The sequence below is a fragment of the Echeneis naucrates genome, chromosome 10, assembly GCF_900963305.1.
Source record: "Echeneis naucrates chromosome 10, fEcheNa1.1, whole genome shotgun sequence".
Lineage (NCBI taxonomy): Eukaryota > Metazoa > Chordata > Actinopteri > Carangiformes > Echeneidae > Echeneis > Echeneis naucrates.
The window spans coordinates 13,417,172-13,444,334 of NC_042520.1; the positions used below are offsets into that span (position 1 = coordinate 13,417,172).

Consider the following 27,163-nt stretch of genomic DNA (forward strand, 5'->3'; position numbering starts at 1 on the left):
TTCTTGCAGCTTTTATTGTTCAAGTCAACTTGCATACATATAGTAATACATAGAATGTTGTAAATCAGTATAATTCTTATTTAAAAAGTTCAGATTCATAGTTGTCCATTTTGAAATGGCCTGAACTGAGGGGTTTAGCAGTATACTGGGTACTCAGATCTCTGGGGATGATTGTTATCCAGAATGTGGGGGCCAGTTCCCAGAGGAGGGTTAGGAGACAGTGGGTTAAGAGGATTCAGTGGGGTCTCCTCTTGGGACTGATGGTCCTCATCTATGGCTCTCATGCACCACTCATCAACCTCACAAAAGTAGACGGTCAAGTTCCTTTCAACCCCTCATCATGTGTTGTCATGATTGAATTCTTTAAACTGCTCATGTCTCTTGTGACTCTTGTTCTGACTGAGGGTACGTCCGCCCTGAGTACCCTTCCACCACTAGTCCTTGTGGCCCCTTATGGAATTCCTGCTATACTCTACGCCCTCAACAACAACCTGGTGGTCCTCATGCAGGCCTATATGGACCCTAGCTCATACCAAATTCTGTCTAATCTTAAAATTGCCTCCACTGCCCTGCTGTACTCTGTCTGCTTGGGCAAGAGGCTACGGCCTGCTCAGTGGTTAGCCCTGGGTCTCCTCATGGCTGCAGGGGTTTGCCACAGCTACAGCAGTCTGGATCTAGGGGACGTTGGGCTGCCTGATGCTAAGGAAGGTCCCAAGCTTCATATCACAGCTTGGGGGCTTTTCCTTGTGCTGGTGTACTGCTCTGTGTCGGGGTTGGCAGCGGTTTACACAGAGAAGGTGCTGAAGAGTCAGAAGCTTCCCCTCAGCCTGCAGAATCTCTACCTCTATGTATTTGGTGTGGCCATCAATGGGGTGTCCTCTTTCTCCTCTGTCGCAAGTGAAAAGAGCTTTCTGGAGGGATATTCAGGGGCAGTCTGGGTCATCATAGCAGGGCAGGCAGCTAATGGACTCCTGATGTCTGTGGTGCTTAAGCATGGTAGTGGGATCACTCGACTGTTTGTCATTTCCTGTTCCATGCTGGTAAACGCTCTGTTGTCTTGGGTCATTGTAGGGCTGCAGCTTACTCCTTTTTTCCTCCTTCCTGTTTCTATGATTGGACTGGCAGCTTATCTTTATTACATATAGCAGAGTGGGCACCACAAGGCTCATTTAACCCCAAAGAACTGTGATCATAATATTTTTAAGCCTCTATTTTATAGTTGTGGAGTTTTTACCTCAACATTATTTTTCTGCCTTCCATTAACCTGCCTTCGGAGACTTGGACTGACCTGGACTCGAACACACGACATTTCACATCTTATTTTAGAATTTAGTTTATGACGCTGTTCCACTTTTGAAAAGAAATAAAGATTGTATAATAGGGAAAGATCATTATGTCTTCAGTTAAAAAGTTTCTGAAGAATGCTGCTATTACTGTTTTCAGTTTTGTGTCACATTCTCTGCCAAGAATGTCAAAGTGTTATACAGTGTTAATAAACAATAAATTGTAACTCTGGCTTTGTTTCACATGATGTACATTTGAGGTCTTCCATTCATAAAATTCTTATTGGGATAACTCAGCCTTGGTGTCACTTCTCACAGCATGATCATCCTTTAACTCTCCCAGTGCTGAGGAAGACAAAGGAACAATTTTAAATGGTGGAGAGAAGCACTATCCCATCTGGGCGCTCCTGTAATAATTCCTGTGTAACAGCCACAATGATAGAGGTTAAAAAGCATATTCTGACCTTTGCGTAGCTGCTTGTTGTCAGACTGTAGCTGCTGATTCTGGGCAGAGAGAAAGACGGCATCCTGCACTGCCTCCAGCAGCACATTTCTGTATCTGCCCTCTGACAACTTCCTCTGCTCCTCACTTACCTGACGAAACACTCTGAACACCTACAGAGCAGCAAATCATGACACACAAATGCATGGAGTTAGCGCAGGAAACATCACTGCTTCTTTTTGTAAACATTTGAGAAAGTAGCTGTAAAAACAGCTGCTAAAAACCAATACCAGTTTTTCTCAGGTTCAAAAATCTTTCTTTTCCCAGCACTTCTTCATTTGTTTCCACTCAATAACAATTACTCACACTTTAAAATGTTCAGTTTAATTAGGATATTCAAAGATGAAGTATAGTATAAAAGTATATTTCATACTTTCAAAAAATTTTTTTCAAGCAGTTTTTCCATTAAGATGAACAAACAGAATGGTTAAATTACTCTACTGATTTAATAAAAGAAAAAAAATGCAATAGGAGGTGATAAATTACGTGAATTGAATTAATTTAAAATCTAATCAGTGTTCCGTCACTGATCCAAACTCCCACCTGCAGGCTCTCCTCCCTCAGGCAGCAGAGTTCAGTTTGGTGTCTCTGATACTGATCCTGCAGGTCTTTCTCAGCCTGGAGGAGTTCAGTGCGCAAGGCCTCTATCTGCAGCACCAGCAGCTGCCTCTCTCTGGTTAGCACCAGCAGCTCTCTCTGGGGGCCTTCTGTCTAGTAGAAGAATGGATTAAACCATTAAAAAAAATGCAAGAAAATAACAGAATCAAGCTGCAAATCCAGTGGTTTCCTCGGCCTACCATAAATCCAGGTCTGCATTAATGCAATCTGACTCAGCACCCTTAGCTAAGATAGATCACAAACTGAATAATGTTAAACAAGTGTATCTCATTATCTTACCAGTATCTGTTCCTGAGCCAGGTCTCTCTCCATCTTTTCCACCTCCTCTTGAATTAATCTCCCATGATCCTCCTTAAGTTGCCTCCTCCGCTCCTTTGCTTTATTGTACTCCAGCTGAGACTGATCATTAAATTGGCAAAGTAAATGTCCTATTGTGGGCTTCCCACTTTCACATGTACAAATCCCATTTATATGTTAAATAAGGTATTCACATGGCATTGCAAACCTATTTCCCAGTCAGCTGTATATGTTAAAATGTCATATTTAAATGGCAATAGTGCAAAAGAAAGTATTACTTGTTGACAGAGGTCAGATTTCTCTGTAACTGTATCATTCTTCAGCGTCTCTTCTCTGAGCAACTCCCTCAGCTGCTGGATTCTTGCTACTCTCTCTTGAACTCTCTCCACATTATCTTTACCTTCTGTGGACAAGACAAATACACACAATATAACTGATGTCCCCAAGGTAACGTTTCTGAGATCACAGCACATTACCTCTGATGTGTTCTTCCATTTCTTGTTTCAGCTGGTCTTGTAAATATTTCATTGCATCAGTACTCTCTTGATGATCACTGCTGTGCCAAGTGCTGTTTCGGGTCCAACAACTTTGCTGAATCAGTGAAAACGTTAAGCTCATCCCATTAGACGGGGAACACTTGTAATTTTTTTTTATCATTCTTCCAATACTGGAAGAGTGAAAAACTAACCTGTGGTTGGCCTTTTATTTTCTTTGACCTTTCTCTCCTTTTCTCCCATGACCGATTTTTCACAATCTGTCAGAGTTGACAGGCAAAGTTTTAATCACTTGGCCCCACAGATATTAGATAAAAGACATATTTTAGGAGTTACCTGCAGGTTTTGGGTCAACTCTGCCAGGCTGTAGGTGTGAGCTTCACTTTGCCCATCTGACATTATTAACGTCTGGAGACTGAGGATCTTATCACGGATATCTTGCTTGACAGCCGTTGGACACCAGCGACCAACAGTAGCTTTAGTGACTAAACCTCTGACTTTCTGAGCCAGAGCCAACGCAGAAGGGATTTCATCATCCAGAGGACCTGGTGGGTAAAGAGGAGAGAGAGTTTCACATCAATTCATCCCCGAAGTCCACTGAATAGGTGCCAAGCACAGACAACTACCAACCCTGAGGGTTAATACAGTAGATGAGAACCGTCCTACTGTTTCCTATCAAGGCAGCACGTAGGAGGAAAGGAAGGAGCTTGTCATCTGCTGCGGCACCATGTGGGATTTGGTCCACAAGCTTAACCAGTGGGCTGACTCTGCAAAGTATTCAGCTGTTACCGCCACATGTTATGGATCATTTTACCTAAGGATCACCTTAAAGCCTTAAACAATATGTGGTGAGGAGGAGTGGGTGTGTTTTTGTGTGTGTGTGATGTGAATGCCATGAGATGCTGTGTCCCGATTCTATACTGCTAATTGTACATGGTGGATAGTATGCACTACGCATTAATCTTTGTACAACATAGTTTTTGTAAGCAATATACAAGAAATCAGCATGTTACTGTTTTTATAGAAACTGGAAATTATGCAATATGTGCCCAGGGCAAAGGCAAAGTGCCACTGTTAAGTAAACTTCAAAGAGAAAGAAAAAACATTTCTCTCCAAAGATGTAATTCTTGTTTCATAATTTACCAAGAAATTATTGTTTCATTTACTGTTAGTTTGAACATTGTTTCTAATCAGCGGCTCCCAATTTTCCATTCTGTGCTGCAGGAGAGTTAGAGTGCTCGAACAGAACATTCAAGGCATTTTTAGTTTCCATATTAGCTGTTCTGAGTACATAAAATGCTACTGGTGCCAACAACAGGGCTAAATAAATTACTTGATACCAATCCAGATAGAAGGTATTGCATCAGACAGTTCACTCCATTTGAGTGAATGACTGACCCTCTGAGGTCAGTCCTGGTGGCTCCTCCTGCCAGGCTGAACAGCTGCAGTCTGCCGCAGCAGATGTCCGACTCCACCTCCTCTGGGTTGAGTTTCCATTCAAAAGCCACTGCAAACAGGAAACTACATCTGAAGGAAGCATGTGCACGTTCAGTAATTAGTACATATATTTGGGGAAAGGCCAGTGTGATAAGAAAACACAGAGGTGCATCTGCTATGTGACAATCCTTTCACTGAGCTGACTGTAAGACAATTACGATCAACCACAGTCATTAATCCTATTCAAAGTATTTGAGTTGATCGATTATGTGGTCGGTTTATTTGACTTGCCTGCTGGGAAAGGAGCTGGCGCTGGCATTCAATGTCTGCCTGCACGTTTCATACACGGCATAGGCTTCCTCTTCTGAACACACACACACCTCACATAAACCTCCCACAAGACTGGAAGATAAATATACCGGTTAGATTTTATACGCTGAATTCCACATGCAGTCTATAAGTGCTCTGTGGATAAACCATCCTGAAATGTTATCACTGTTTATGATGTTGAATGTCTGTGGTCATCATTTGGGCTCACCTTCCAAAGATTGGGTGGGTGACAGGTTTTAGAACGTCCCTCTTCGGGCTCAGGAGATCCACTGCACTGCCATCTGGATAAAACTGACATTGAGAAACATGAGAGGTTATTTAGCATCATACTGAGTCTCACATGATTGATGGTAATGTTTTGCACAAGGACAAACCTGGAGGAATGACACGGAGATGAACAGCTCCTCCCTTGCTTGTGACAACATGCGACTGAACAGATTTGCAATGACCTGAGATAGAGTCACAGGTAAGAGTATCAGTGAGACATTTCAAATCTGCCAATGTTCAGTGTGGTTTGGCTCTGTGCTGTACCCGTTTGACGATACTGAGGTCGATCAGTGTGCACATTTTCTCTGAGGAGGCCCCACATGTCAGCAGAGCTCCATTGTAACCGCTGCATATGGACTCAGCCAGAGGCTGCAGGAGCTCTGGGTGTAGACTCTGCAGATTAGAATTTAGACTCTCAGGTTGCAGACATTCCAATATTTAGTAATTGAAGAAACTTTGTGGAGTGGTTTTGATAGAACGGTCACATTCGTATAAATCAGAAAGCACCAGCTCTTTTGTACCTCCATACTGTCAACATTCACAACTTGGTCAAAGGAGAAGGTCTTTACTTCCTGTTCCTGAAAAAACATTCACAGCAGTGAATGCTCACAGAGCAAACGATTGAATGTCGATTAGTGACTACAAGCAAAGGGAAATACCTTCTCAGCCCCTGATCTGTAATTCACATCGTGTCCATCTTCACTGATAGCTACACGGTCTTTACCCTCTGAGTGCACAAAAAAGATACTCAAAGGAAAGTCTCCAGCATCAGCAATTTTAAATATCCTCTATTTTTTCCTTTCTTCACCTGGGATTGTAGCAAGCACGACTCCGACTTTCACTGTTTCAGCTCCCTGACACATCTGTATGAGGAATAAGAGACTAAGATAACCAAGACGATCTATATCTCACACTATATATATATATATATATATCGTACTTACATGTGCATTCATGTTCACAGCAGCCATCCAGAGATAATGTCTGCTGTCGCCACTGGGTCACCTGGATTCATTACATGTAGGCTGAAATATTAATGAGCTAGAATCCACTTTCACTGGTCTCAGTGATCAGCGTAGGGTTACCAAGATGGACAGAAACGTCAGAACTGGGATTATTGTTAGGTGCTAATGATTTTGAAAAGTTTCCCTTTCACCATCTTTGCCTCTATCATTTTGGAACATGGAACAGAAAAAGAGCAGAGTGATATAACAGTCCCAACGCGTGTGACTCTGTTTTTACGCATTCATCATGTCGCTATTCAGACAGCTGGCTCTTTAAAACAAAGGTGAGAAGTCGGTGACAATGTTCATAGAAATTGATTTATTGTTATTCATTTTCCCTTTTATTGCCAACGTAGGTACCCCTGTGGGGCAAAAAGGGTGTTTGAAGTTAATGCTTCATTAGGGGTTAATAAATCCTGTATATTTCATTATAGATCAGTTGTAGGGCGGTAAGAGCAAATTTGGGGTTGTGGAAGATGCTTCGTATGCTCAAAAAGTTGTTTAAACTCAAGGGGAAAGTGGTCACACAATCCAATTAATCAAAGAGTATTTCTTACAACCTAGCGCCTTAAAAGTTGGACCTTTAAATTTCTCATAAATGATCAGTGACCTTTAGTGAATGATTTATTAACCATTAGTTCAGCCATTAGTTACACCTCATAAACTCCTAACATAGAATGCCTTGTTAGAGAGCGGTAGAAAAGCCGACATTAAGAAAAATAAACCAGGAATGACGGCGAAGCCAATAAATAGCACCAGATGGAAAGGAAAGTCATTGTTGGGCCTTACACTCTTCTGGAGACAGATTCATCATCTGAATACCCTGCTGGGCCACAGGCCAGTCCTCCACTGAGACAATCTATGAGTATATGTTTCCCGGAGAAGCTTGTGTCTTAAAGCGCAGCCACATTGGTGGGGAGTCCTCGCTGCATGGTGAGGATCCCAGTGAATAACTCGCATCCAGATCCAGGATGTATGTAAAGCCCAACGTGTGAACTTTGGCCACCACAAACCAGACAGATTGAGCTTCCTGGCTGGTTTCATCACCTGGATGAAACGGGGATAGTGGAAGAGCTCATGACAATATCAGAAAGGTCGTGGATGGGACTCAGGCAACAATTCTCTAAAGGCTGCAGAACATCCTGTATTCAAGTAATTATGCAAATCATGTTCAAATACCAAAGGGGCAGAAATGAGAGCCCTGCAGCGATCAAAGAGGGCTCTGACATTGTTAATAAATGGCTTTATTTACCTGGATTAACGGGAAACCAAACATTAAATCCAAGGTTATATCCACCTCAGACTAAACCAGTTCTTCTTCTTTCTAAGATTCAGCTCCAAAGCCTGGAGTGCGTGGGGTAGTGGATTACTTTGCACAAACTGCAAGTCATATTCTTGGTAGAAATGCAGAGAGAGTTAGTCGCTCCTAAAGTGACTGAATCACACAAGCAGGATTACAAAGTTTCTGCTTCAGTGTCATGCTGAAGTCAAAGTGCAGGATTTTAGATAAAAGCAATGTCTAAAAAGCTGCAATCCGAGCCAACTCACCATGTTCAATAATAGATCATGGAGATTTCTGACATAATTTGGGAATAAACCTCATACACGTTTCTACTTCTTTCTAAATACAGGTTGCCTTGTTGTTTCCCATTTCACTGAAATCATTTAAAACTTGCTGTTTCATTCCAAAGTTATTTATATCTTTGAACAGTCTTAGTTTCTTTATTCTAAAGTAACTTCTGATTTTCTGCTTCAGGTGTTGGCACTTCCGAAAGAATACGCCACTCAGGGACATTACCACATATTGTACTGCTCTCTCCATGTATGATTGAAAACTGAAGCTGGCAGATGCATCTTTCCAATCTGAGCTACTAACATAATGCACCCACCAGCAGCTCTGAAGACTGTGGGAAAGCCACTGAGAGGTTCAGCTGGGACAGACACCAACATGGTTTTCTCCTTTGCCTCTCAGACCCTCTTAATTTAGTCTGATGATTATTTGATGGCAAGCGAGACCTCATTTTAAACTGCAGGCTAGATGGCTTCACATTTTTTGTCTTTCAGTCTCTCTTTAATGATGCTCTTAACACTTATGATTCAATTAATTTAATGAATCAAAGAAGAGCAGAAACAGATAGCAGGAAATCCAGGAAATCCAGGACTCCAAGCAGTATCACTGCATCTACAGTAATGCATGAGGTTCAATTTTATTCAGGCCTTGTTCAGTAGCTTTCAAGACAACATGGCAATACACGTACGCATAACAATCAAGCAGCATAGTTAGGAGACTTTATTTAGCCCTCTGAGCTCAAACACTTTCATAGAAAAGTCACGCCGGACAACCTTTAGAGGGACAGTTCGCCCAGATTAAAAAAGAAACAAAACAAAAACAACTCACTAAACTCTCGTGGCATCGAGATATATTTTTTTTCCCTTTTTATTTAAAAAGCTAAATAGCAGCATCTTTTTCAGATCCTTTCTGCTCTGCTTCTGCTCTACTTTTATTGCAAATTGGGCCTCTGACTAAGCCTCTGATTCTGCCTGTGGATTGTAACAGGGCACATCGTTTTTAATGTCATTCTCTAATTAAACTTGAACAAAGTAACATGCTAGTAGAGGATTTTTTTTTATTTCTTTTTTTTGTAATTTGAGTCAACCATCCTTTAGACTTTCAGTAGAAATAAAAACTCAAAATATTTAAAATTTAATTGACAGTATATTAGACATACATATCTAGGTTAAAAGTTAAATGAGAACACCCCAAAACACTTTTCTAAAAAAGATACAAATTACAAACATCAATTGCAATGCAAGGCTGCTGGTCTCTATTGATTCGATTTCAAGCGGCCAGCAGAGCAGTTAAAATCAAGAGCATGCATGTAAGAACAACTGATCAGGAGAGGAATTGCTATTTTAAGGATGCGGCTGTATCCAGCTTAAAGAACCAATATCTCATGTTCTGTTCCAGACTCTGCTTCATTTGTCTGCCTTATCTAGAAAAAAAAGAAACACAGCAAACAATAACTTGCAGTAACCAGCAAATGCTTGAAGATAAAAATGAACTTTGATCCTGACTAATTATTCATAGATCTAGTTATTTGAGCTGTAAACTTTGAGGCTCTCACCATCAACAGTGATGGTCTTCTGCATTAGCAGGGGTTGCACCATCATGCGACGAAGACCTGAACAGAATAAAAGGAAATAGAGCGACTTCCGTTACTCAGGAAAACGCCAAGAGGAAAAGTAACAGCGAGAGCATTGATTGAAAAAGCCTTTAATCTCTCTACCTCGACCCCTCTGACAGTCGGGACGGCCCCGCATGGTGGTGCCTTCAATGACAGTTCCTGTCTGGTCAACACACCAGCAGAAACCAGTTGGGTACCAGCACTGCATGGGCATGTAGCGACCCTCCTGGTCACACTGGGGCTTGTAGGACCCGATCTTGCCAGGTCCTGGAGCTGCCTCCATCTGGCATTTGGTCTTGATTTGAGTGACTGAGAGAAGGACGTAGAAGAAATGGGATGGTAATGACCTTTTCAGTCTTAATTGGGGTGACAGGTATATTCCTGAATGAGCATATTTGCCAAAATGTCAAACAATTCTTTTAAGGTTAGACTAAAACTTTGTTTATTTTTCACTAAGCTTTGGCAGGAAAGGGCACTTGAAGGAGAATTTGAGCTAGAACACTGAACTGAGGCCAGAGACTGTACGGATAACAACCGAGGACCATGCAGTCAGCTGGGCCTGTCACTACTACTATTACATTATCACCTTATCGCCTGAGCTAACTGCAATCATAATCGTTCAAATCGTTTCCATTCTTCTGTATAAAAACAGAAATGTCACATTTCCATCACTATGTTCACATGTCTGAGGTTTGACTGATGCTCTTTTAATGACATCTTCTCGTTGCATCTCCTTTTTCTGCAATGGTTTAATGGCACATGATGGAGAATTAACGCTCATCGTCAACTAAAATTTCATGATCATGACCGCCCTGCTGTCAACTGTGGCATAAGCTTATATTACGGGTGAGTAATATAAGGTAATATGATCCACCTTGACATCTGTGAAAAGCATATTTACCGTTACTATGGGTGTTATGTCCTGTGTTTGATTTAAAAATATCCTTTTCGATTTTCCAGGTATTCTCATGTTCATATTGTCCTCACAAATTGCTTTTTGTGAGTTTACAAATGCATACATGGCATGTTTTGAGGTAGGTCAGCTCTTTCTAAAATCAGTAAGGTTTTTATGAAAATATAAAAATATTTGGTGTCTATGATATCAGTCGCTTTGTTTTTTGTTTTTTTCTTTCCTTTTGTGATTACGCTGAAATGATAAACAAACTTTGTTTGTCTTAACCATCTTAAGAGATGGATTGGAAATTGTTAGAATGATATTTCTGATGTGTGGACAGCATCAAAGTGATTTGAGAAAAACTGCAAACAAGCTGCTGTGGAATGTATTTTGTCCCCCATATTGTGAAAGTAATGCACTACAGCCATCATTGGTCTTTAAATGCCCCTTCTGGAAAGGTAACGTCTACTGTCAGAGCAGGAAGTTCAGTACTAAAATGTAAAAGTAATAGTCACAGTAACCTGGCTCAGCTGTGGGGGTTGCAGGCTTCTGTTGGGCCATCTGGAAGATCAGCCAAAAACGCATCCAAGTCTCCAGGCTCTGCAGGGTGCAAAACACCGAGGTCACTTTCATTTTATTCAGTTAAAATTTTTATTGGCGTGGATTTTAGTGCGGGGCTTCACCTTCCACTCGCTCTCATTCATCTGGTGCTTCAGGCTCTCCAGGTTGGCCTGGAAGGTCTCGTTGAACTGTGGCAGCTGGGAATCCTGCTCACACCAAGACCAGAACTTAGTGACAAAAGTGCATCACTTCACAACAACAGCGATGTTAAGACACATGATAGACTGTGCAGCATACCAGCAAGAGATTCTTCAGCTGCTGCTCCACACTGACAATGGCGGTATCCTGCAATTTCTGAATGGGGGGGGGGGGCAGTGTTTAATTACATTCATATTCACATTTAGTATGCAATGTATGCGTTACAATATTCATCAGGACAATAATGTCTTGTGTAAATCAGTGGCCATGTAGATACATTTAAAGGGAAAATCTGGAACTCACTATCAAGGGTGTTTTGCGCTTGGGGCCCTCATCGTCAGTGAACTCGGTCAGCAGAGGGAGAGTGTTCATGTGCATCGGCATCCTGACTGGAGCTGAAAATACACAAGCAAAAGATTAACCAACTACTTCATTCCAAAAGACAACAACAAAAAAGATGAAACAGGGACACAAAGTCGAGAATTTTTTGTTAATTAAAGAAAATTTGAAGCCTCATATAATATAAAAACAGAATAAAATGGCAGGACAAACTTCTCGCTGTAGGACAACAGCACTAACCACCTGTTGTCTTACAGCGAGAAGTTCGTGGGTTTGATTCCCAGGCTTGGGGCATTTCTGTGTGGAGTTTGCTTGAATGTCATGGGACACTGAGTCCTTCCCTTCTGAATTATAACTGGAACCTTCTTGTCTATGTCTTTCAGGTCAATTTCCCTAAAGCAAACTTTCACTTCCGTCTCCACCTCAGCATTTCTTCAGCCTCATCCTCCTCCAGTGTGACAATGGCTCTAGCTGATAATGACCCTATTGTGCGACTGCTCTGCTTCGTGTCCTCCTTTACCATGGGATGTGCGGGTCAGCTGTCTGTCCATTTTCTCTGAGTTCTTCTGCAGGGAGTGAATCTGCTGCTTCTGGCTGAACACCATGTAAGCAGTAAAGACCTGGCTGGCCAGTAGCAGACATGCCAGCGTTGTCAGGCCAGCCACCTTCAAGGCACGGCTGTTGGAGCCTCTGAGAAAGAGCAGCAGAATAAAAGGCCATTTGAAGTGGATGATGAAATAGGGCGAGGGGATAACACATATGGGGGAGGGAGACAATACAGTATAATAAAACAAAGAGAGCCTAAAAGTTGAATTTTTACTTGTGCAAAACCTTTCATAGTGCTGAAGTGACTGGGGGGATTTCCAGAAATGCTGTTTTTGGAGTGTTGGAGTTTTCAAACATTGGGTGTTTTGTTATGATAATGACTTCTGAAAGTCCAGCACACACAAAAAGTCCAGAAGAGATCAGAAAAACGGAAATAAGCAAGGCCACACATCTTTAAAACCACATAATGTCTTTTAAGGTAACAAAAAGCCGAAGATGTGACTGTTTTTTTATGAACCAATCAAATTTGAGCATTAATGTGTGCATCATTAGTCACTAGGTAGGCGCGTTCTGTCTGGTTCACTGGGAAGCATATAGCGATGCAACCTTTCTCTCTCTAAGTGCTAGGCCACCACAACAGCCATTCACTAATTTCATAAACAGCTTTCAAGTAAAAGTAAGTAAAACTTCAAATAAGGAATTCATGTTTTTGTATGTACAACTTGTAAACAACATATTCTTTATACTTAACTCGAATAAACAAATATGTCACCAGCATTATTATTTTGTCAGACTTAAATGTGTGCTTCCTACATCAAAATAACTAAAGTTATCATTTAAGTATTCCGTTTTTTCTGAATTATGTCCAGTCCAATAGGATGACATCACTAGTTGCTAGGCAGACACCTTCTCCTGGTGCAAAGGGAAGTGGTTGTTGTGCTGCAATGAAACTTTGGGCTTTGTTTTGTATTGTAAAAATATGTACAAGTTATATTGAATATGAAATATTCCAACCAAGTAACACCACTTGTTTTTATTTCAGAACTAGACTGTCAATATGAAAATGGAAATGAACAAATGGGATACACTTAAAGATTAAAAACACGCATAAAAACTAAGTTAATCATCTGTTAAAAAAAAGTTGCTTCACAACTAAACAAGTTAAAACATTGTTTAAAACAATAGATTTATTCAAATTTAAAACATATTTACATAGAAAAAGGAAGTGATGGCCTTAATTAGTAAAATTGATATTTTGGAGCTCCTACTGAGCTAACAGTTGATGATAAGCAGATTTTTTTCTTCATAAGATGTTTGTCTTACCGCCTGGCTTCTGGAGGGGTAATCAGGACTTCTTCACTGTCTGCCAGACTCCCCCTGGCCAGGGGTGCATCCTCCACAGAGTGGGCCATCTGTACTGCTCAGGTTCTTCTGGCAAGAAACTGGACAATGTCCGACAGGTCAAGGAGAAAAAGTGCCTTAAAATGAGGAAGAATCAGCAGACAGGTTCCTCAGAAAGGTGAAAGGACTTGGAAAGTCCCCGTGTTTAAAGCATTGTGGGTTGGCTCAGCGGTGCTGTGGCAGTCAGCAGCTCTGATTGGTCAGATTAAAACACCATCACTTGTTGATAGAGGCAGACATCATGGGAAGGCGCCTGAAGCCTGTGCTTCAGGATATTTTATTACAATGTAAAACTAACATGGCCTGACTAATTAAACTGTAAATATAGGTTTAAAGCAACTGTACTGATTGCTTTACTGCTTACTGAGGTTACTTACCGGTAAAAAAAAAAAAAAAAAAGAAAGAAAAAAGATTGTTTTAAACTTTGTGTTTAATACTTTCCTTCTGGCATAGTCCATGCTAAATGTTTTACTGGGAAAAAATGAAATCAATAAAAGTACTGCTACTTCCACTACAACAGGAATAGACTTGATGTAATATTCATTAACAATATTGAAATTCAGTTTTGACACACAAGTTGTAACCATTAGAACATGTGACGTGTGACATGTAGCTTCTACTTCCTAATGTTATTAATGCATCAAATCACTGTGTCTTGTCTCTGTTTCTTTTCTGGACCAAAAAAAATTTTATGAACTCTTTTCCAACGAATTCAGATAAACAAGGGACCAACCCCGCCAAAGTTTTCGCTCCATGAAGTGAAACCAAATGAGAAACCGATCAAGCGACATTATAAGAAACTGACAAATTTCTACAAATCTCTGCACCAAATTTGTTGCGACCATCGTTGCGGACTCTGAATCTAGAGTGAACAATCAGCATAGATGAGTTCAATGAAAACAGGGGAAACTACTGAAAAATACAGTGGTGTTTTATTTGCAAATTAAAAAGCACCGACAATATTAGTTACACTGTAAAAATTATTGACAACAATTACAAATCTTTATCATACAGTCCAGGAGATTAGTACCATCGTTGCTGTTATGTGTTATCACTTAATACTTTATATGGAGAGACTCAGTACCTCTGTACAATAGTTGGCAGTGAGAGGACATGAGAGGAAACAATCTTTGTGACATCTCCGCACAATGAAATGATCCAGACTCCCCTCGGCACAGCACTGACTTTTCACACTATAGGAATGGGCCAATGAATGTAAACCCAAACACATTCAATAATTTAGGTCTACTGAGGGTGGCGTATTATGTACATTACAAAGTCAGAAAATAAAGGACCAACATGTGCATTGTTATCACATCAGAACATTGTACAAAACTATTGCAATAAGAGCAGCTTTTTGTTATCTATGCTTGACATCTAGTTGCAGTGGTGACACCTTGACCGACAACCATATGTCCGTACAGGCATACTGTTGGTTTGTCTGGCAACTTTACACGTTTTTCCCAGACAGTCTCCCCACCCCCAAACTTAGACAACTTATTTAGTAAATTAAATGAAACAAATACAGGACAAAATATACAGTTTGACAAAAACCCAGAGCTGAAAATGGATCTTGAAATGCGCAATCCTGGTCTGTACACGATCTGAATCTGTTGAACCAGAGTGTTTCATTAAACATACAGTAGCTAGCTTATGATCTTCTTCACAGATTGTAGTAGGAACCTCTTTGTTAGTGTGCTTACCAGTAACCTGCACGCTCAGTTGATGTTCACTTGAGTATCTTAAATATTGTGCTTTCAACATTTACCCTAATGCTCCTGCTTCATTCAATTCATCTGTCATGGTAATGCCTAAAGAGGAGGCTGAGCTGAACAGTTTAACTCACTATACTGTAGATCTGGCCTGTATGAGAAAACTGATGTGTTGTTGTATAGTTTGGGAAGATTTTCCAATAATGCATTGCCATCAGCATGACAGAAATGCTAAAACAAAATCAGAGTGAAGGGGGGGAAAAAAAAAACATAAAAAAGTCCTTAAAAGTCCATGTGGTAATAGTTTCATGAGATGCTGTCCTGGCACTTGTAAATGTGATAACTAGATTCTACCAAGGCCTATAAAGTAAGGCTACAACATGCAGCCCGAGTCAAGATGCCAGGCGTCCCATTCTCCTCCCATGAAAATATATATCGAAGGCATTTGCAACCAATGTCTCTCAGTCAGTGTTGCCTGTTTTAGTGTGCTCAAACATGACCTCTTCGAGCTGGAGACACAGGTGATGTCGCGTTTGTTCTATGTCACCCATTTCCCAGAGCTGAAAGTGTCATGACTGCTCTAACTTCAGATGTTTTGCCCTTTCTTTGATTTTCAGGATGAAGTTCATGCAAAGAAGAGGAAGTCTGATAAAGAAGAGCAGGGACGGGACTATCCAATACTGAAGGTTGATTCTGTGCATCACTGAACCCGCCTCTTCCTCCATCATCGGTGAAATGGCATCTCAAATGACAGGAAGAGAGGGGAGAGCTGTCAGCTGCAGAAAGCAACCATGCTCTCATTTTGCTCACCATCCACTGTTACCCTGTTCATATGGGAATATAAGAGTAGACTGCTGAGTTCTAGTTAGGCATCCCATCCTAATTTCAGTTTCTTTCAAAACTATTAGGGAACTTGAACATTTTGGGCCACTTGGTCGGTGGCCCCAGCAAGGGAAAGCAGTGGTTCAGTTTGTAGAGCCGTGGTCTCCTGCTCTGGTGCTGCTACCTGGTGTGGACCAGCTCTTCTCTGAGCCAGCTGGGCAGAGGCTGGCCCATTCTGTAAAGCAGCTTCGACAGTTCGATGTTATGATCCCTGTAGTATTCCCTGAGGAACCCCTGGGACTGAAGGAGACAAACATCAAGCGAGATGAAATCTAAATCTAAACAAATTATAATGTAAAGTAAAGCAAAATAAAAACTATATTGGTGAATTATTAAGAGATTTGTCATAAGATTATACCTCAACATCCATGTCAGGGTACCTACGCCCTTTACTCTTTCCCAAACACTTAGTCTTCCCACCTTCCAGCAGCTGACACCAAAAACCTTTCTTAGGGTCAAACCTGCGAAATGGAAAATTCTATATTTATATAAAGCACAATTAAAGAGACTGACTTGAAGCAAAATATGACAAGAAAAAAGGAGAACGCCTCAACCTTTCAGATAAAAGCTCAAAGCTATAAATCGATCTGGTAATTCATTTGTAAATGGGAGCTGAACAAATGATAGTGAGTCATTTAAAAAGTGAAGGAGGATAATACTCACGCTAGGATCTTGTGGTAGTTGATAATATTGGCAAGGCCCAAAAACTTCTGGATTTTATCCATGACAGAGGCTGGCTCAGTCTTCAGCATTTGTCCGTCTAAGACTAACAGCTACATGAGAAACGAAAGTACGAACTATTAGAACAGGAATACCTATGAATAAGATAACTATACATACTGAACCTCCTAAAATGCCCTTGGATTTCAAACAACAACAACAACAACAACAACAAAAAAAAAAAAAAAAACACACCCATTTTCTTAAATTGGTCCGCCCTCCTCTCATAGTAAGGATAGATAACTGAGGTTCATTTTTGGTAAGAAATAATCCTGCACACACTTTGTGGCACCTTGCATGTGCACCTGAAAGATTCAGCAGATCTGGGGCAAAAAGTCCTTGTTTTTCTTTGCCCCTTGAGAGCAGCTTCACTCCCTCATGGTCAAGCAGATTTAAGGATGTGCTAGTAAGGATAGCACTAAAGAACAAAGAAGCCTCCTCTTCCTGAAACTTTGCAATGCATATAAAAAGCGCACATGGTACCTGGCTTGAGTGGTAGTAGTTGAGCCAGCGCTCCAGGTGGATGGCGTACCAGCCCGGCACCAGACAGCGATTCTGGAGGACCCGTAGTTTGACTGGAGCATCGTGACCCGCAGTGATGACGTTATGGAAGGAATATTTCAGTGCCACCGGATCGTCATGGGCTCTTTGGTGCTGTGGGCAGACAGAAATGTGAGGAAATGTCCAACAATCAAATCATACTGATATGACATTGACGTCTAATGCAAATTTAACAGTAAGCGTTAACAGCACACTTAACGTTGCACGTTACTGATCTGGTTTGGGGTTTACCAAGACATACCTGGTACCAAGAATAAGCTCTGTCAGCTGGGTTGATGAGGATGGTGATAATCTTGGCTTTGGGCAGGAGAGCTGCAGCTCTCTGAGCAGCCACCTCAGAGTCAAAGTAGTTGGCACTCTTCTCAAAATAGTAGTCTGAACTTGTGTTGGAGGGCAGAGGGAAATATTCCATATACCTATCACACAACAAACACAAACATACAAAGGGTTACAAGCAGCCACAGTTGATCTGGTCCAGTAAAGCTCTCTGCAAATGAGGATAATTTCTCTGTTCCTAGTGTGGGTGATCAGCCATGTGCAACAGCCTGGCACCACACACACAAAATACATCTAGCAGCACCACACAATGTTAATATTTGCGCATCCTACTCAAAGAATTGTTCAGCCTGCCAAATAAATGCTGGACTTCTTGCTGGTGCTGTGATGCGTGAAGTTTGTCACTAATGCTGGTTTCAAATCAGTTAAACCTACAGGAAAGTGAAAATAATGGATTTCTAACTTAATATATATTGAATAATCACTGAATTGTGTATATTAGTTTTTATGTTTGTGGCACTCTTTGTAAACACGTTTTTTTTGAAAGGTGTTATTTGAAAAAGCTCACTATTATTTATTTTTTACTGTTTTGCTGCACTCATTTTCAGGAATGTCACCAAGTGGACAATGTTGTATGCAGAGTCTGTCTGAGGTCCTTGGATCCTAACCATTTCATTCTTGATGTTAAGTTTTTCTGCACAATACATTAATGTATTTCAACGAGTCGTTTACTGCAGCAATGTCCTAAGATTTCATTTGAACAATAGTGATCACTTTTTATTGCTTCCAAACAAAGCACTGGGCCTCTCAGTTGTGTAGTGTCTTACCAGTCAATGCCTCTGTGGTAGTTGTGTCCATTGAAAAACTGGATCTCCTCAAAGGTCTCCTTACTGGGGTAGTTACTGGTCAAGTCAGGGTGCATGCCGAGAAATAGGTAAAGAGCTGTTGTCCCTGAGAGGGTAAATAAAAATCAAGTGGGACAGGACAGACATAGAGGAGAAAGCAAGAAAAGAGGAAGGAAGAGCATATTGAATCATTTGTACAGTAACAACTATCATATGGTTTACACAAGAAAAACATAACCTGGAAAATTAATTGCTAGGCTTTTTTTTTTTTTTTTATGGAAAAAAATCTCACTTCAGTAACACACAAGTTTCTGTTTTGAAAAGCGTTGAAAGCCCTACTTTAATTTCCAATTCCATCCTGTGGGGGGTGTTGAAGTACTGCGTCTCACCTGTTTTTTGAGGCCCGATGACAAGCAGCTTGGGAAAGCGGTCACATGTTTTCTCTTTGGACCAGATGTCCTTGTGCCTTTTGTCCTCACAGGGATCCTGTAGCCACAGACACATAAACAATCCTTTGTTTTAAATGGGATTGAAACAAAAGTCTGACAAATATGTAAATTAAATAATACAAGAGTTCACCTTTGTTTATTCAATCACTCTCCAAGCCCAATAACAAAGGAAATACCTTAAACCCTTCGGATGTGAACAACATCGATCCGAGTCAAGCAACAAATGAATGTTTTATTCATAACTAGTATCATCATACACACACTATAGGTGTATAATGTACATATGCAAGGAGTCTGTGTAATGTCATATTTCATAAGTGATACTACTTAACATGTCACAACAAGGTGTTCTTTTATAATACTGTTCTCAGCTACAGTGTATTGTTACTGTGGCGTTTGATTACAGGGGAAAAAAAAGCATTCAAAGAATTACTACTAAACGGGAACTTCTGCTCTTTACCTGCCAGAGAGGATCTCTCTCAGAGGGGAATAGGCTGAAGTACTTCTGAGCAAGCTGAATAGGAGGAAGGGTCTGAATCTTCAAATTAGTCCAAGTCTGGACAAACATCACCAGGCTCTTAAAGGTGTACAGGCCAAGGCGGTCGTTCCCATAGTTGGACAGGTGGGTCATGAAGATACTGATCTGCAGGTGGATGTAACCAACAGAGATAGGTCAAGTCCACGTTGAGGCTAAGTGCACCTTTAGATATACGTATAGTATGTGCCATTTACTATTGCACACCTGAAACAAAGTAAATGTTTTACCTCTCCATTTTGTTCTAAATGTTTTGAGTTTTTTGTTTGCAACTGCTGGATAAAACAAGCTGTTTGAAGCCATTCGCACAGAGCATGCATACATTAAATTAATGATTATTTGCTATATAGTTTTGGTATTTTGAAGAGAAACAATGAATATTGATAAATAAAATCTTAGGCTCTCGTCTTTGATATAAAAAAAAAAAGATCAGTGTGAAAGTCAGACTATAGTAAAGAATACAATTCTCTGGGGTATGTGCAACCAATGTTGCAAATACAGTAATAATACAAATAATTTTTTTTTAAATAATCTGACAACAAAAACTAGTGACACTTACAATCAATGTTTTCTTGAATGCACTTTTGGCTAGAATAGAAGAGGCTTTCCCAATAGTGTAAAAATATAAAAGACAGTGCAGACATCACTGCATGAGACACTGACAAAGTCTCTTTGTCTCTCCCTCATTCAAATTTATTTGCACCACTAGTTAAATGGGTTTGCAAGTGTGCAAGACTAAATCTGAGCCATGCTTTCATTTATTTGACTCACAGGGTTCAGAAGAACAGTAAGGAAGAGCTCTCCTCCATTGATAAGTTTGTCCAGTTCATTCGGACTGCCAGGGTAGTCTTTATAGAAGATAGTGTGTGTGAAGAGGCCGCACGTCTGCCTTGGCAGCACCTGTGATAAAAACAAGCACAAATTAACTAAACTCATATTTCAAAAATAACAGAAAAGGCAGAAAAATAAAAAAGAAATGTATTCAAAAGAAGCACACAGACACCATCAGCCCTCTGCTGAGTGGAGCTGTCACTGCTCCAGGCAGTTACTCCACACATTGTTTGCTTTCAATAACATTCATATTAGGCTGCTCATCTAGCAAAAGCAAACCTCTTATTCACTCTGAATCTATATGGAAATTCATGGAAATGCATTTACAGTTTGGTGTGTCTGCGGGACTGAATATCAATCATCAGTAAGCAGGGGAAACTGCCCATTCAGACTGCACTATCTCAAGGACAGCACAGGAGCACCGATACCACACAGGCCGACTGAATGTCAACACTGCAAATATCTGGACTGTGGCTGCAGCGTTTCCTATAACTGCTGAAGGTCAACCTGGTAAAGAAAGGAATAAGAATCTTTCTATCTTTTGAACCTCACGAATGTAATCTATTCTACTTTAATTTTCCTCTGTGTTGTACGGCATCAACTAAAGCTGGATAAAGTTCATTGCTTGTGTTGACATTTCACTGATTGGTTGTGGGCAGACATGCTATGCTATTGCCAAAGATATCAGTCTGTGGTATGGCGGCTGGGGGCTCCTGGGTACAGGCGTCTCAAGAAAGAGGGGTTTACTTGACTCCACTATCATTTCTCACACCACACACTCCAGATAATGAGGTGATTGTCTTTCTTAGCTGCCTCAATAATATGTGGTAGATGACAATAAGATTATGTCCAGCATTTTTGTTGTAAACACTTCAAAAAGGCAAGTCAAACGTCAAGGTGGAATAGAGGATGATGGGCAGATGCGTCGTCAAGAGTAACAGCTGTCCTTGAGAGAAAAATAAATACAAAAGAACCAGAGGAGGTGGAGAAGAAGTAATGGATCAAGGATAGAATATGTAGATGGAGAGACAGAGAGAGAGAGAGAACCCTGAAAGAGATTACTGGCAGAGGAGGGAATAGATGTTGCAAAGACAAGTGGAGGGAAAGCAACAGGCCAGAGGTAACAAAATAATGAGGCCTTATGGATGCCTGCATGAAAAGCAGTCTTACACTAATGCCGCTGTGGATGAAACCTCGCCGGAAGCGAGCTGGCTTCAGATGTGGGTACTCCTCTGTGCTAGTCACCTTGATACCCCACACCTTCTTCCAGGCATCATACAGCTGCATATGGACGGGGTAGACACCTGAGTGATGAGGTGCCACCGCATAGCCCATGTTAGTGGGGATCCCGTGCTCCTACAGGACACCAGAGTGACAATTTACAATTACAGCAAATTCATCATGGCAGTGACCATGATGGATTCACATTCCTCCTTAAGTTAAGGGAAACCACTGCCAAAGAGTTGCAGCTTCCCACATACATACATACATGCATGCATACATACATACAACGAGACCAGACTGGGCTCTGATTGGTCACCTTATCACCAACTATCACGGTAACACCACATTCTACAATTAAACAAAATGCTGCAGCCATTATTCTTTGGTTAAACTTTTAGCAAGAGTCCAATCTTGACAGAAAAGATGATTCACCTCCAAAAGTTGGACTGGAGCAGGAAACCAAATTTACCCCCTGGTAGTAACACAAATATAGCACTGTGCCTGTTGCTACCGTGGGTCTCTTTAACATGATCTGGTATAAGAGCACAGATCAGCACAGCATAATAATTTGATTTTGACAGACCGTGAGGCTGAATCTCCTGTTGGGTCACATTTAGAGGTAACGCTCCTCTTGTTCAGAAATAACTGTTAAACAAAGCATCATAGTTATAGTAGTACTCCTTGAAGTAGTGGGTTTGCATTATGAAATTTAGTGCCTAGAATGTGACGAGAACACAGTGTCTCTTTAGCAAATAACTCTTCATTTAAAGTAGTTATATGCCATCTATTGTGTGTGGGTGTTCTGAGCTTGCAGGGGATGTCCAGCTTGGCAGTAGGAAGCACTAAGGCATGCATTGTCGTCAAAAGGTCTAGGAAGTAAGGACTGGACCGCCTACAAGGCATCTGATACAAATGAGAAAATTGCAGTTTTCATTGTCTGTGTTACTTCTTTTGTCTTGACGTTTCAAGCCTTGTGAGTCTGTAGACCATTTAACATTGACTAAAAATTTACACAACATACAATAAAGAAGTGAAATACATGAGATCAGTGTAAGATTTCTATTTTGTGAATCATTAGATAAAGAGATGTGGGTGACAGATGACATGTCCAACTTCGAAGCAAAGAAATCAGCTCCACTGTGATTTGCAGTTGCCTAGAAAATGACAAATAGTATGAAATCTGATTGCTGTTCTGTTGTTTTTAAGCGATTTGATTAAAATTACAGGAACTGTAAAAGGCTGTAAAATCAACAGATACACCTGCTGGCCTTCTGCTTCTCACACAGTGGCTCACCTTTCCTATGGGATATCAACAGACTAAAAAAAAAAAAAAGAAGCAGCTCTGGTCACAGTGCTCATCAAAAGCTGTGGCCTGACACTGACCCCTTGTGACTTACCATGGCAAATTTCTTGTTGAGCAACATCTGCTCGGCCAGCACAGATTGGTTGTGGAATAGATGTGGTTGCATGTGGCTCCACATGTGAGGAAACCACCAAAACTCTTTCACATAGGAAAGCAGCAGGTCGTCTCCCAGGTCCTCCTCATCGGAGCCTGGCCATGACCGAAAGGGCGGGTGGGCAGTCAGACAGGAAGGAGGCCAAAGAGGGTAACAGGAAAAAAAAACGATCGTGATAGGTGATGGGGAGATTGAGGAGATAAGAATGGATAAGGAAGAAACAAAAGTGAAATGGAGTCAGTGAACAGGAAAGGAGTTGAGGATCATGTAGAAAGGGTCATAATAACATAAGGGAGAGAAAAAGTAGAAGAGAAATTAAAATTTGTGAATCTAAACAACATCAGCATATGTTATCTCTTCCAGTTTCATGCGCGTTCTTCTCTCTAGCTGAATTAACAGAGGCAGAGGTTCTGTTCACTTGCCACATCTTACCAGCGTGAAAGAATTTCCCTGAGAAGCCCAGATTGAAGGTGAAGTTGGGCACATGGGTGCGCAGCTCCCTCTGTGTCTCCAGCAGGGCCTGAAACAGAAAGGAAAGAGGAAAGAACAGTGGGTCAATACCCACTGTGCTCATACTCGTATGCCAGTGCATTAATAAAGAATCATGAAAACCCTTGTGCATGCATGCCCACATACATATTTTACTCTGCAAGTTTCTTTCAGTAAACAGCCAACATCCACTCCCAGTTGCTTCACTCCCTTCTCTTTCATTCTGTTTGATATTTTGCTTTCCTCTGATTCGGGTGTTTGTTTCATTTGATCTCTGCAATGGATGAGACTCCCTGCTCACACCCTCACTCACTTTCTCAGATTCCTCCATCTTGTCAGGGTGTGATTTGCTCCTAAAAGCTTGCTGTTATGCTGCCAGTGAGGAGGCCTTGATGCTTCTTCCATAACTTTTTCTTCTACCCTTTGCCTCCACATGTGAGCAGGGTCTGTTCTGCTCTTGAGGGGACACGTGCAAAGAACTTTTCAACATTCTTTGTATGTGTCTGAGCCCCTGAAATATTCATTGCTGTGGAGCTTCTGTGACAGTGTAAGCAGTGGGGCCTGTCAGCTTTGAGTGGTCCACTGGGATGAATGCATTGAGGAGTGAAAGGAGGGGGCTTCTGTATGACTGGCAGAGGATAGCACATGCCATGTGTGTGGTGGTTCTTATTTTTCTGGAAAAGGGCTGTTGAAAACATTGGGTTCACTTTCAGCTCTGATAACTTTCCGAACACTCTGAAGCAAAGTTGCTCACAAACTCACCTTTACATCAGGCACCTTCATGCGTGTGCCCTCTTTGCCGACAAAGATGTCATCTATATCCACCAGGATGTAGCGCTCCAACGACAATGAGAGTCTTTTCCCTGTCAAAAAGGCCACTGCATCCACAAACACCAGCTTGTGCAGCCAGAAGACCAAGTTGTTTCCAAACAGGACCCTCTGGATCCCATCATGAAGCCCCAGGTCTTGAACTACTGATGGGAGTAGAGCAGCATTTTGCCCCATCGATGCAACACTCTCTGCTGATTGGGTCTTGGCCAGCAGCACAGGCTCGTATGTAGAGTGGTTGGACTGGAAAACAGTCCAGTCATCCCCGGGGAGAGGACCTGGCAGCGGCTGCCCAGATCGAGTGATGAAGAGTAGGGGGGACTTGGGATTGACTGTGCAGTCCTTCAGACCCAAGTTAGAGTGAAGAAAGAGGGGGAAACCCTTCAACTGTGCACTAAGCAGACTGTTTTCATTGGCCTAGTCAACAGAGAGACAGAAACAAGAGAGAAATGGCACTGATTGATCATACACTGAATGAATAAGACAGAAATGGATTGGATATAATTCCCCAATTTCCCCAATCATGTGTGAATTAAGGAATGTCAGGCCTACTCAGATGTGAAGGCATGAGGCAGCTTCTACCTGCTATGCTCAATCTGCCATGCTCCATGATTGTAGTCAAAATGAATAACCTCCCACTGTGCCCTCTAAAATTCAATGACTGAGGGTTCTGTGATTATTCTTTGAAAATTGTCTTCCCACATTTGTCACTCCCCGACTCTCTCCAATCTCTATGACCACAGATATATGGTCCTGCTTTCTCTTGCGTTTACTCTGGTCTCACCCTCCATGAGTCAGTGTTGGTGGCAGCGTAAATCAATAGATATTAATAGACATTTTACTTTTCCTTTACCATCAATAAAGTTGTAGTATAAAAAGGTGTTAACTTTTTCCTTTGCCACAAATTGAGCTTGCAGGAAGGTGACAAAATAACTCTGGACCATGGATATTCTCGTTGAAATGGTGTAAGACATGAAGAAATGCGTGTACCTTCTGATTGCTTGCAGTAGCGTTAGGGTTAGAGTAAACAGTTAGAATAAAATGTGAACTTTACAGTGAAGATGCACTGTAAGACTGCAACCTTACTTCTTTGTTAGTTTTATCTAAGTGTTCCTAATCATACACATTCCTAATGTGTATTGGTGGCTCCACTGCAAACAGTTTGCCTCAGATAGCAGAGAACTGCTGTGTGCCCGGGTTATTAGGCTGCAGGTCCTCACTCTATTTCTTCCTCTCCCAATAGATGGTAAATCCCACCAGGCTTTTCTGACCTTCACCTACACTGCCTAACATCGGTGCACCTCCATTTCACATATCTTTCTATATTCTTTTCATGGCTCAGAGATGGTGATTAAAGCCATAAGACCTGAAAACTGGCCTTGGGCAAACAGGCTCAGCTAAGGATTACTGGGAAAGAGAAACAGTGTGAGGGAGAGACAGAAGGAAAAAGATGTGGAGTAGACTGAACATCCAGAGAAAATAGAGCAAAAGAGAAAACAAGGAAAGAGAAACAAGAAACTGGGATAGAAGAGTAATGAAGGCAAGATTGCAGAATAAAAGAAAAACAAGAGAGAGATGGAAATTGAAAGAAATAGTGTAGTTGAACTGAATGATATTGAATCAGCCTGGTCTTTCCAAGCCTGTGAATCCCATCTCCTTAGAGACAATACAGCCAGATGGACAGGGCAGAAGGTGTGAGTGAGAGTAGGGGGAGGAAGGAGGGAGGCAGAAAGAGTGTGCAGTTGTCCTAACCTTGAAGAAGCCAATGATCCCCACTCCATATTCCACACAGTATTTGTCCAGCAGCTCTCGGTTCCAGGCATCTAAGTTAACATACTTGAGGATGTTCTCATAAATCACCAGTGTGAAACGCCCTCGTTCTTTGTCTGTCAATGTGGGCATGTCCCCTTTACCGGGAGAGATCTCAGTCCGGTATCTGAACCGGCCAGACTCCAAAATGGCCACAATCTCTTGACCGAGTTGAGAATACTGGCTTTCCACGAACACCAGAACCACAGGGTCTGTCCTGGTCCCTCCAGGATCTGACCCAGGGCCCCCTGAGACACTTCGTAGGGGTAACAGCCGGGACGGAGTGACCCTTGGGTCGTCTGAGTCGGCGGATGCACCCTCTGCGCCGGACACGCCCCCTCCCGATGGCTCCAGCTCACGCTTGACGCCATAAAGGAAGTAGGCCGAGATGAAGACGCTGACAGTGCAGAAGATGAAAAGGAGGAGGAGGGAGGTCTGCAAGGGGAGGAGACGGACCAGCCGACGGAGGCGTGTCACACATCCCAGCATCGTCTCACACCACACCACTTTGCCCCACAGTCCCAGGAACACGCCTTGGGGGCAGTCTCTCTCGGTGTGGATAGTTAACTGTGAGCAGGGCTTATTCACAACTAAGACAGGCTTGCCAGGGAGCTGAAGACAAACGGTGATAAGGTAGCAGCTGCAGCAGCTACTGGAGAAAGAAATGAGACGGTCTCACTTTGGCTCTCCCTCATATTGCAGCGCTGCTTATGTCACCATGGCAGAGAATTAGGGGGCCTTGGACCGCTGGTACACGCTTATGCCTTGGAGGATGGGCTGGCAAGCTGGGTTACAAGTGGAGAAAGATGATGGAACACTCCATCACCTGTCCATCATGTGAACCTGCCAACCATGTATAAACAAGATTCTGCCCCAAGCTTTTGATTGGAGAATTATCTCTTGAGGAAAGTGAGGTCACACAGGTCATCTCACTACCATCATTCCCTCAGGATTGAATCGCTTGACCTAGAAAAACAGCATGACAGGGGGGAAAAAAAAAAGAAACCATTAAAATTTGACAGCACAGCAACAGCTCCTATAGAACAAACATCGTACCGCATTGTTTTGTTGTGTGGGTTTAGTACTGAGTGGGAGTACTGCGTGTATACTGCCTGTGCCAACACTTGAAAAGTTCACACCAAAGTAGTCCTTGCATTCACCTACACAAACCACAAACAGCTGCCAATT

The 27,163-nt window shown here is 41.7% G+C and overlaps 4 protein-coding genes across 9 annotated transcripts in view; 1 reads left to right on the forward strand and 3 right to left on the reverse strand.

Moving 5' to 3' along the window:
* Window positions 1-10: 10 nt before the first annotated feature.
* LOC115049589 (kinesin-related protein 5) lies at window positions 11-8,264 on the reverse strand. 4 transcript variants are annotated; one of them, XM_029511943.1, is made up of 12 exons: window positions 5,336-5,527; window positions 5,170-5,252; window positions 4,923-5,033; window positions 4,593-4,721; window positions 3,531-3,739; window positions 3,389-3,454; window positions 3,177-3,291; window positions 2,979-3,103; window positions 2,683-2,802; window positions 2,329-2,496; window positions 1,748-1,898; window positions 11-1,628 (listed from the first exon to the last, which is right to left on the reverse strand). In XM_029511943.1, exons 3-12 carry the CDS (start codon window positions 4,948-4,950, stop codon window positions 1,564-1,566), a joined length of 1,176 nt encoding a protein of 391 aa, XP_029367803.1. In that variant the 5' UTR covers window positions 4,951-5,033; window positions 5,170-5,252; window positions 5,336-5,527; the 3' UTR covers window positions 11-1,563. The 4 variants fall into 4 exon arrangements, 3 of the variants coding, with proteins under 3 accessions (XP_029367803.1, XP_029367802.1, XP_029367804.1); XM_029511942.1 differs by having other exon boundaries at window positions 11-1,898; XR_003841132.1 differs by lacking the exons at window positions 11-1,628; window positions 1,748-1,898 and adding exons at window positions 5,750-5,806; window positions 5,888-8,264 and having other exon boundaries at window positions 2,310-2,492; window positions 2,683-3,961; window positions 5,336-5,410; window positions 5,493-5,621.
* Window positions 144-1,531, forward strand: LOC115049590 (probable UDP-sugar transporter protein SLC35A4). Its single transcript, XM_029511945.1, has one exon. It carries the CDS (start codon window positions 168-170, stop codon window positions 1,143-1,145), a length of 978 nt encoding a protein of 325 aa, XP_029367805.1. The 5' UTR covers window positions 144-167; the 3' UTR covers window positions 1,146-1,531.
* A 240-nt stretch (window positions 8,265-8,504) lies between the features above and the next one.
* Window positions 8,505-13,486, reverse strand: cd74a (CD74 molecule, major histocompatibility complex, class II invariant chain a). The gene is made up of 9 exons (XM_029511946.1): window positions 13,280-13,486; window positions 11,931-12,100; window positions 11,375-11,466; window positions 11,171-11,227; window positions 10,996-11,079; window positions 10,834-10,912; window positions 9,520-9,726; window positions 9,358-9,414; window positions 8,505-9,225 (listed from the first exon to the last, which is right to left on the reverse strand). Exons 1-9 carry the CDS (start codon window positions 13,366-13,368, stop codon window positions 9,209-9,211), a joined length of 852 nt encoding a protein of 283 aa, XP_029367806.1. The 5' UTR covers window positions 13,369-13,486; the 3' UTR covers window positions 8,505-9,208.
* Window positions 13,487-14,270: 784 nt separating this feature from the next.
* Window positions 14,271-27,163, reverse strand: part of LOC115049887 (bifunctional heparan sulfate N-deacetylase/N-sulfotransferase 1) — a 39,157-nt gene continuing 26,264 nt past the window's right edge. For 2 of the 3 annotated variants that reach the window (XM_029512476.1, XM_029512478.1), the window contains 14 exons: window positions 25,919-26,941; window positions 24,101-24,583; window positions 23,282-23,369; window positions 22,790-22,944; window positions 21,339-21,524; window positions 20,109-20,237; window positions 19,263-19,445; window positions 18,743-18,839; window positions 18,336-18,459; window positions 17,474-17,648; window positions 17,155-17,325; window positions 16,615-16,724; window positions 16,310-16,412; window positions 16,072-16,191 (listed from right to left, as the gene is read on the reverse strand). In XM_029512476.1, the coding sequence (XP_029368336.1) occupies window positions 16,072-16,191; window positions 16,310-16,412; window positions 16,615-16,724; window positions 17,155-17,325; window positions 17,474-17,648; window positions 18,336-18,459; window positions 18,743-18,839; window positions 19,263-19,445; window positions 20,109-20,237; window positions 21,339-21,524; window positions 22,790-22,944; window positions 23,282-23,369; window positions 24,101-24,583; window positions 25,919-26,464 (2,670 nt within the window). In that variant the 5' untranslated portion in view covers window positions 26,465-26,941. Of the gene's footprint in view, window positions 16,192-16,309; window positions 16,413-16,614; window positions 16,725-17,154; window positions 17,326-17,473; window positions 17,649-18,335; window positions 18,460-18,742; window positions 18,840-19,262; window positions 19,446-20,108; window positions 20,238-21,338; window positions 21,525-22,789; window positions 22,945-23,281; window positions 23,370-24,100; window positions 24,584-25,918; window positions 26,942-27,163 lie in introns of those variants that run through there. The other variant, XM_029512475.1, reaches the window with a different exon arrangement.

Coding starts and splice junctions, on each gene's coding strand:
- LOC115049590 (XM_029511945.1), top strand. CDS start 168: ATGATTGTTATCCAGAATGTGGGGGCCAGTTCCCAGAGGAGGGTTAGG.
- LOC115049589 (XM_029511942.1), bottom strand. CDS start 4,950: ATGCCAGCGCCAGCTCCTTTCCCAGCAG. Junction 2,497..2,682: donor TGGCTCAGGAACAGATACTG/GTAAGATAATGA, acceptor TTCTTCTACTAG/ACAGAAGGCCCCCAGAGAGA. Junction 1,899..2,328: donor TGAGGGAGGAGAGCCTGCAG/GTGGGAGTTTGG, acceptor GCTGCTCTGTAG/GTGTTCAGAGTGTTTCGTCA.
- cd74a (XM_029511946.1), bottom strand. CDS start 13,368: ATGGCCCACTCTGTGGAGGATGCACCCCTGGCCAGGGGGAGTCTGGCA. Junction 12,101..13,279: donor ACCCCTCCAGAAGCCAGGCG/GTAAGACAAACA, acceptor GCTCTTTCTCAG/AGGCTCCAACAGCCGTGCCT. Junction 11,467..11,930: donor GCTGACCCGCACATCCCATG/GTAAAGGAGGAC, acceptor GTGTATTTTCAG/CTCCAGTCAGGATGCCGATG.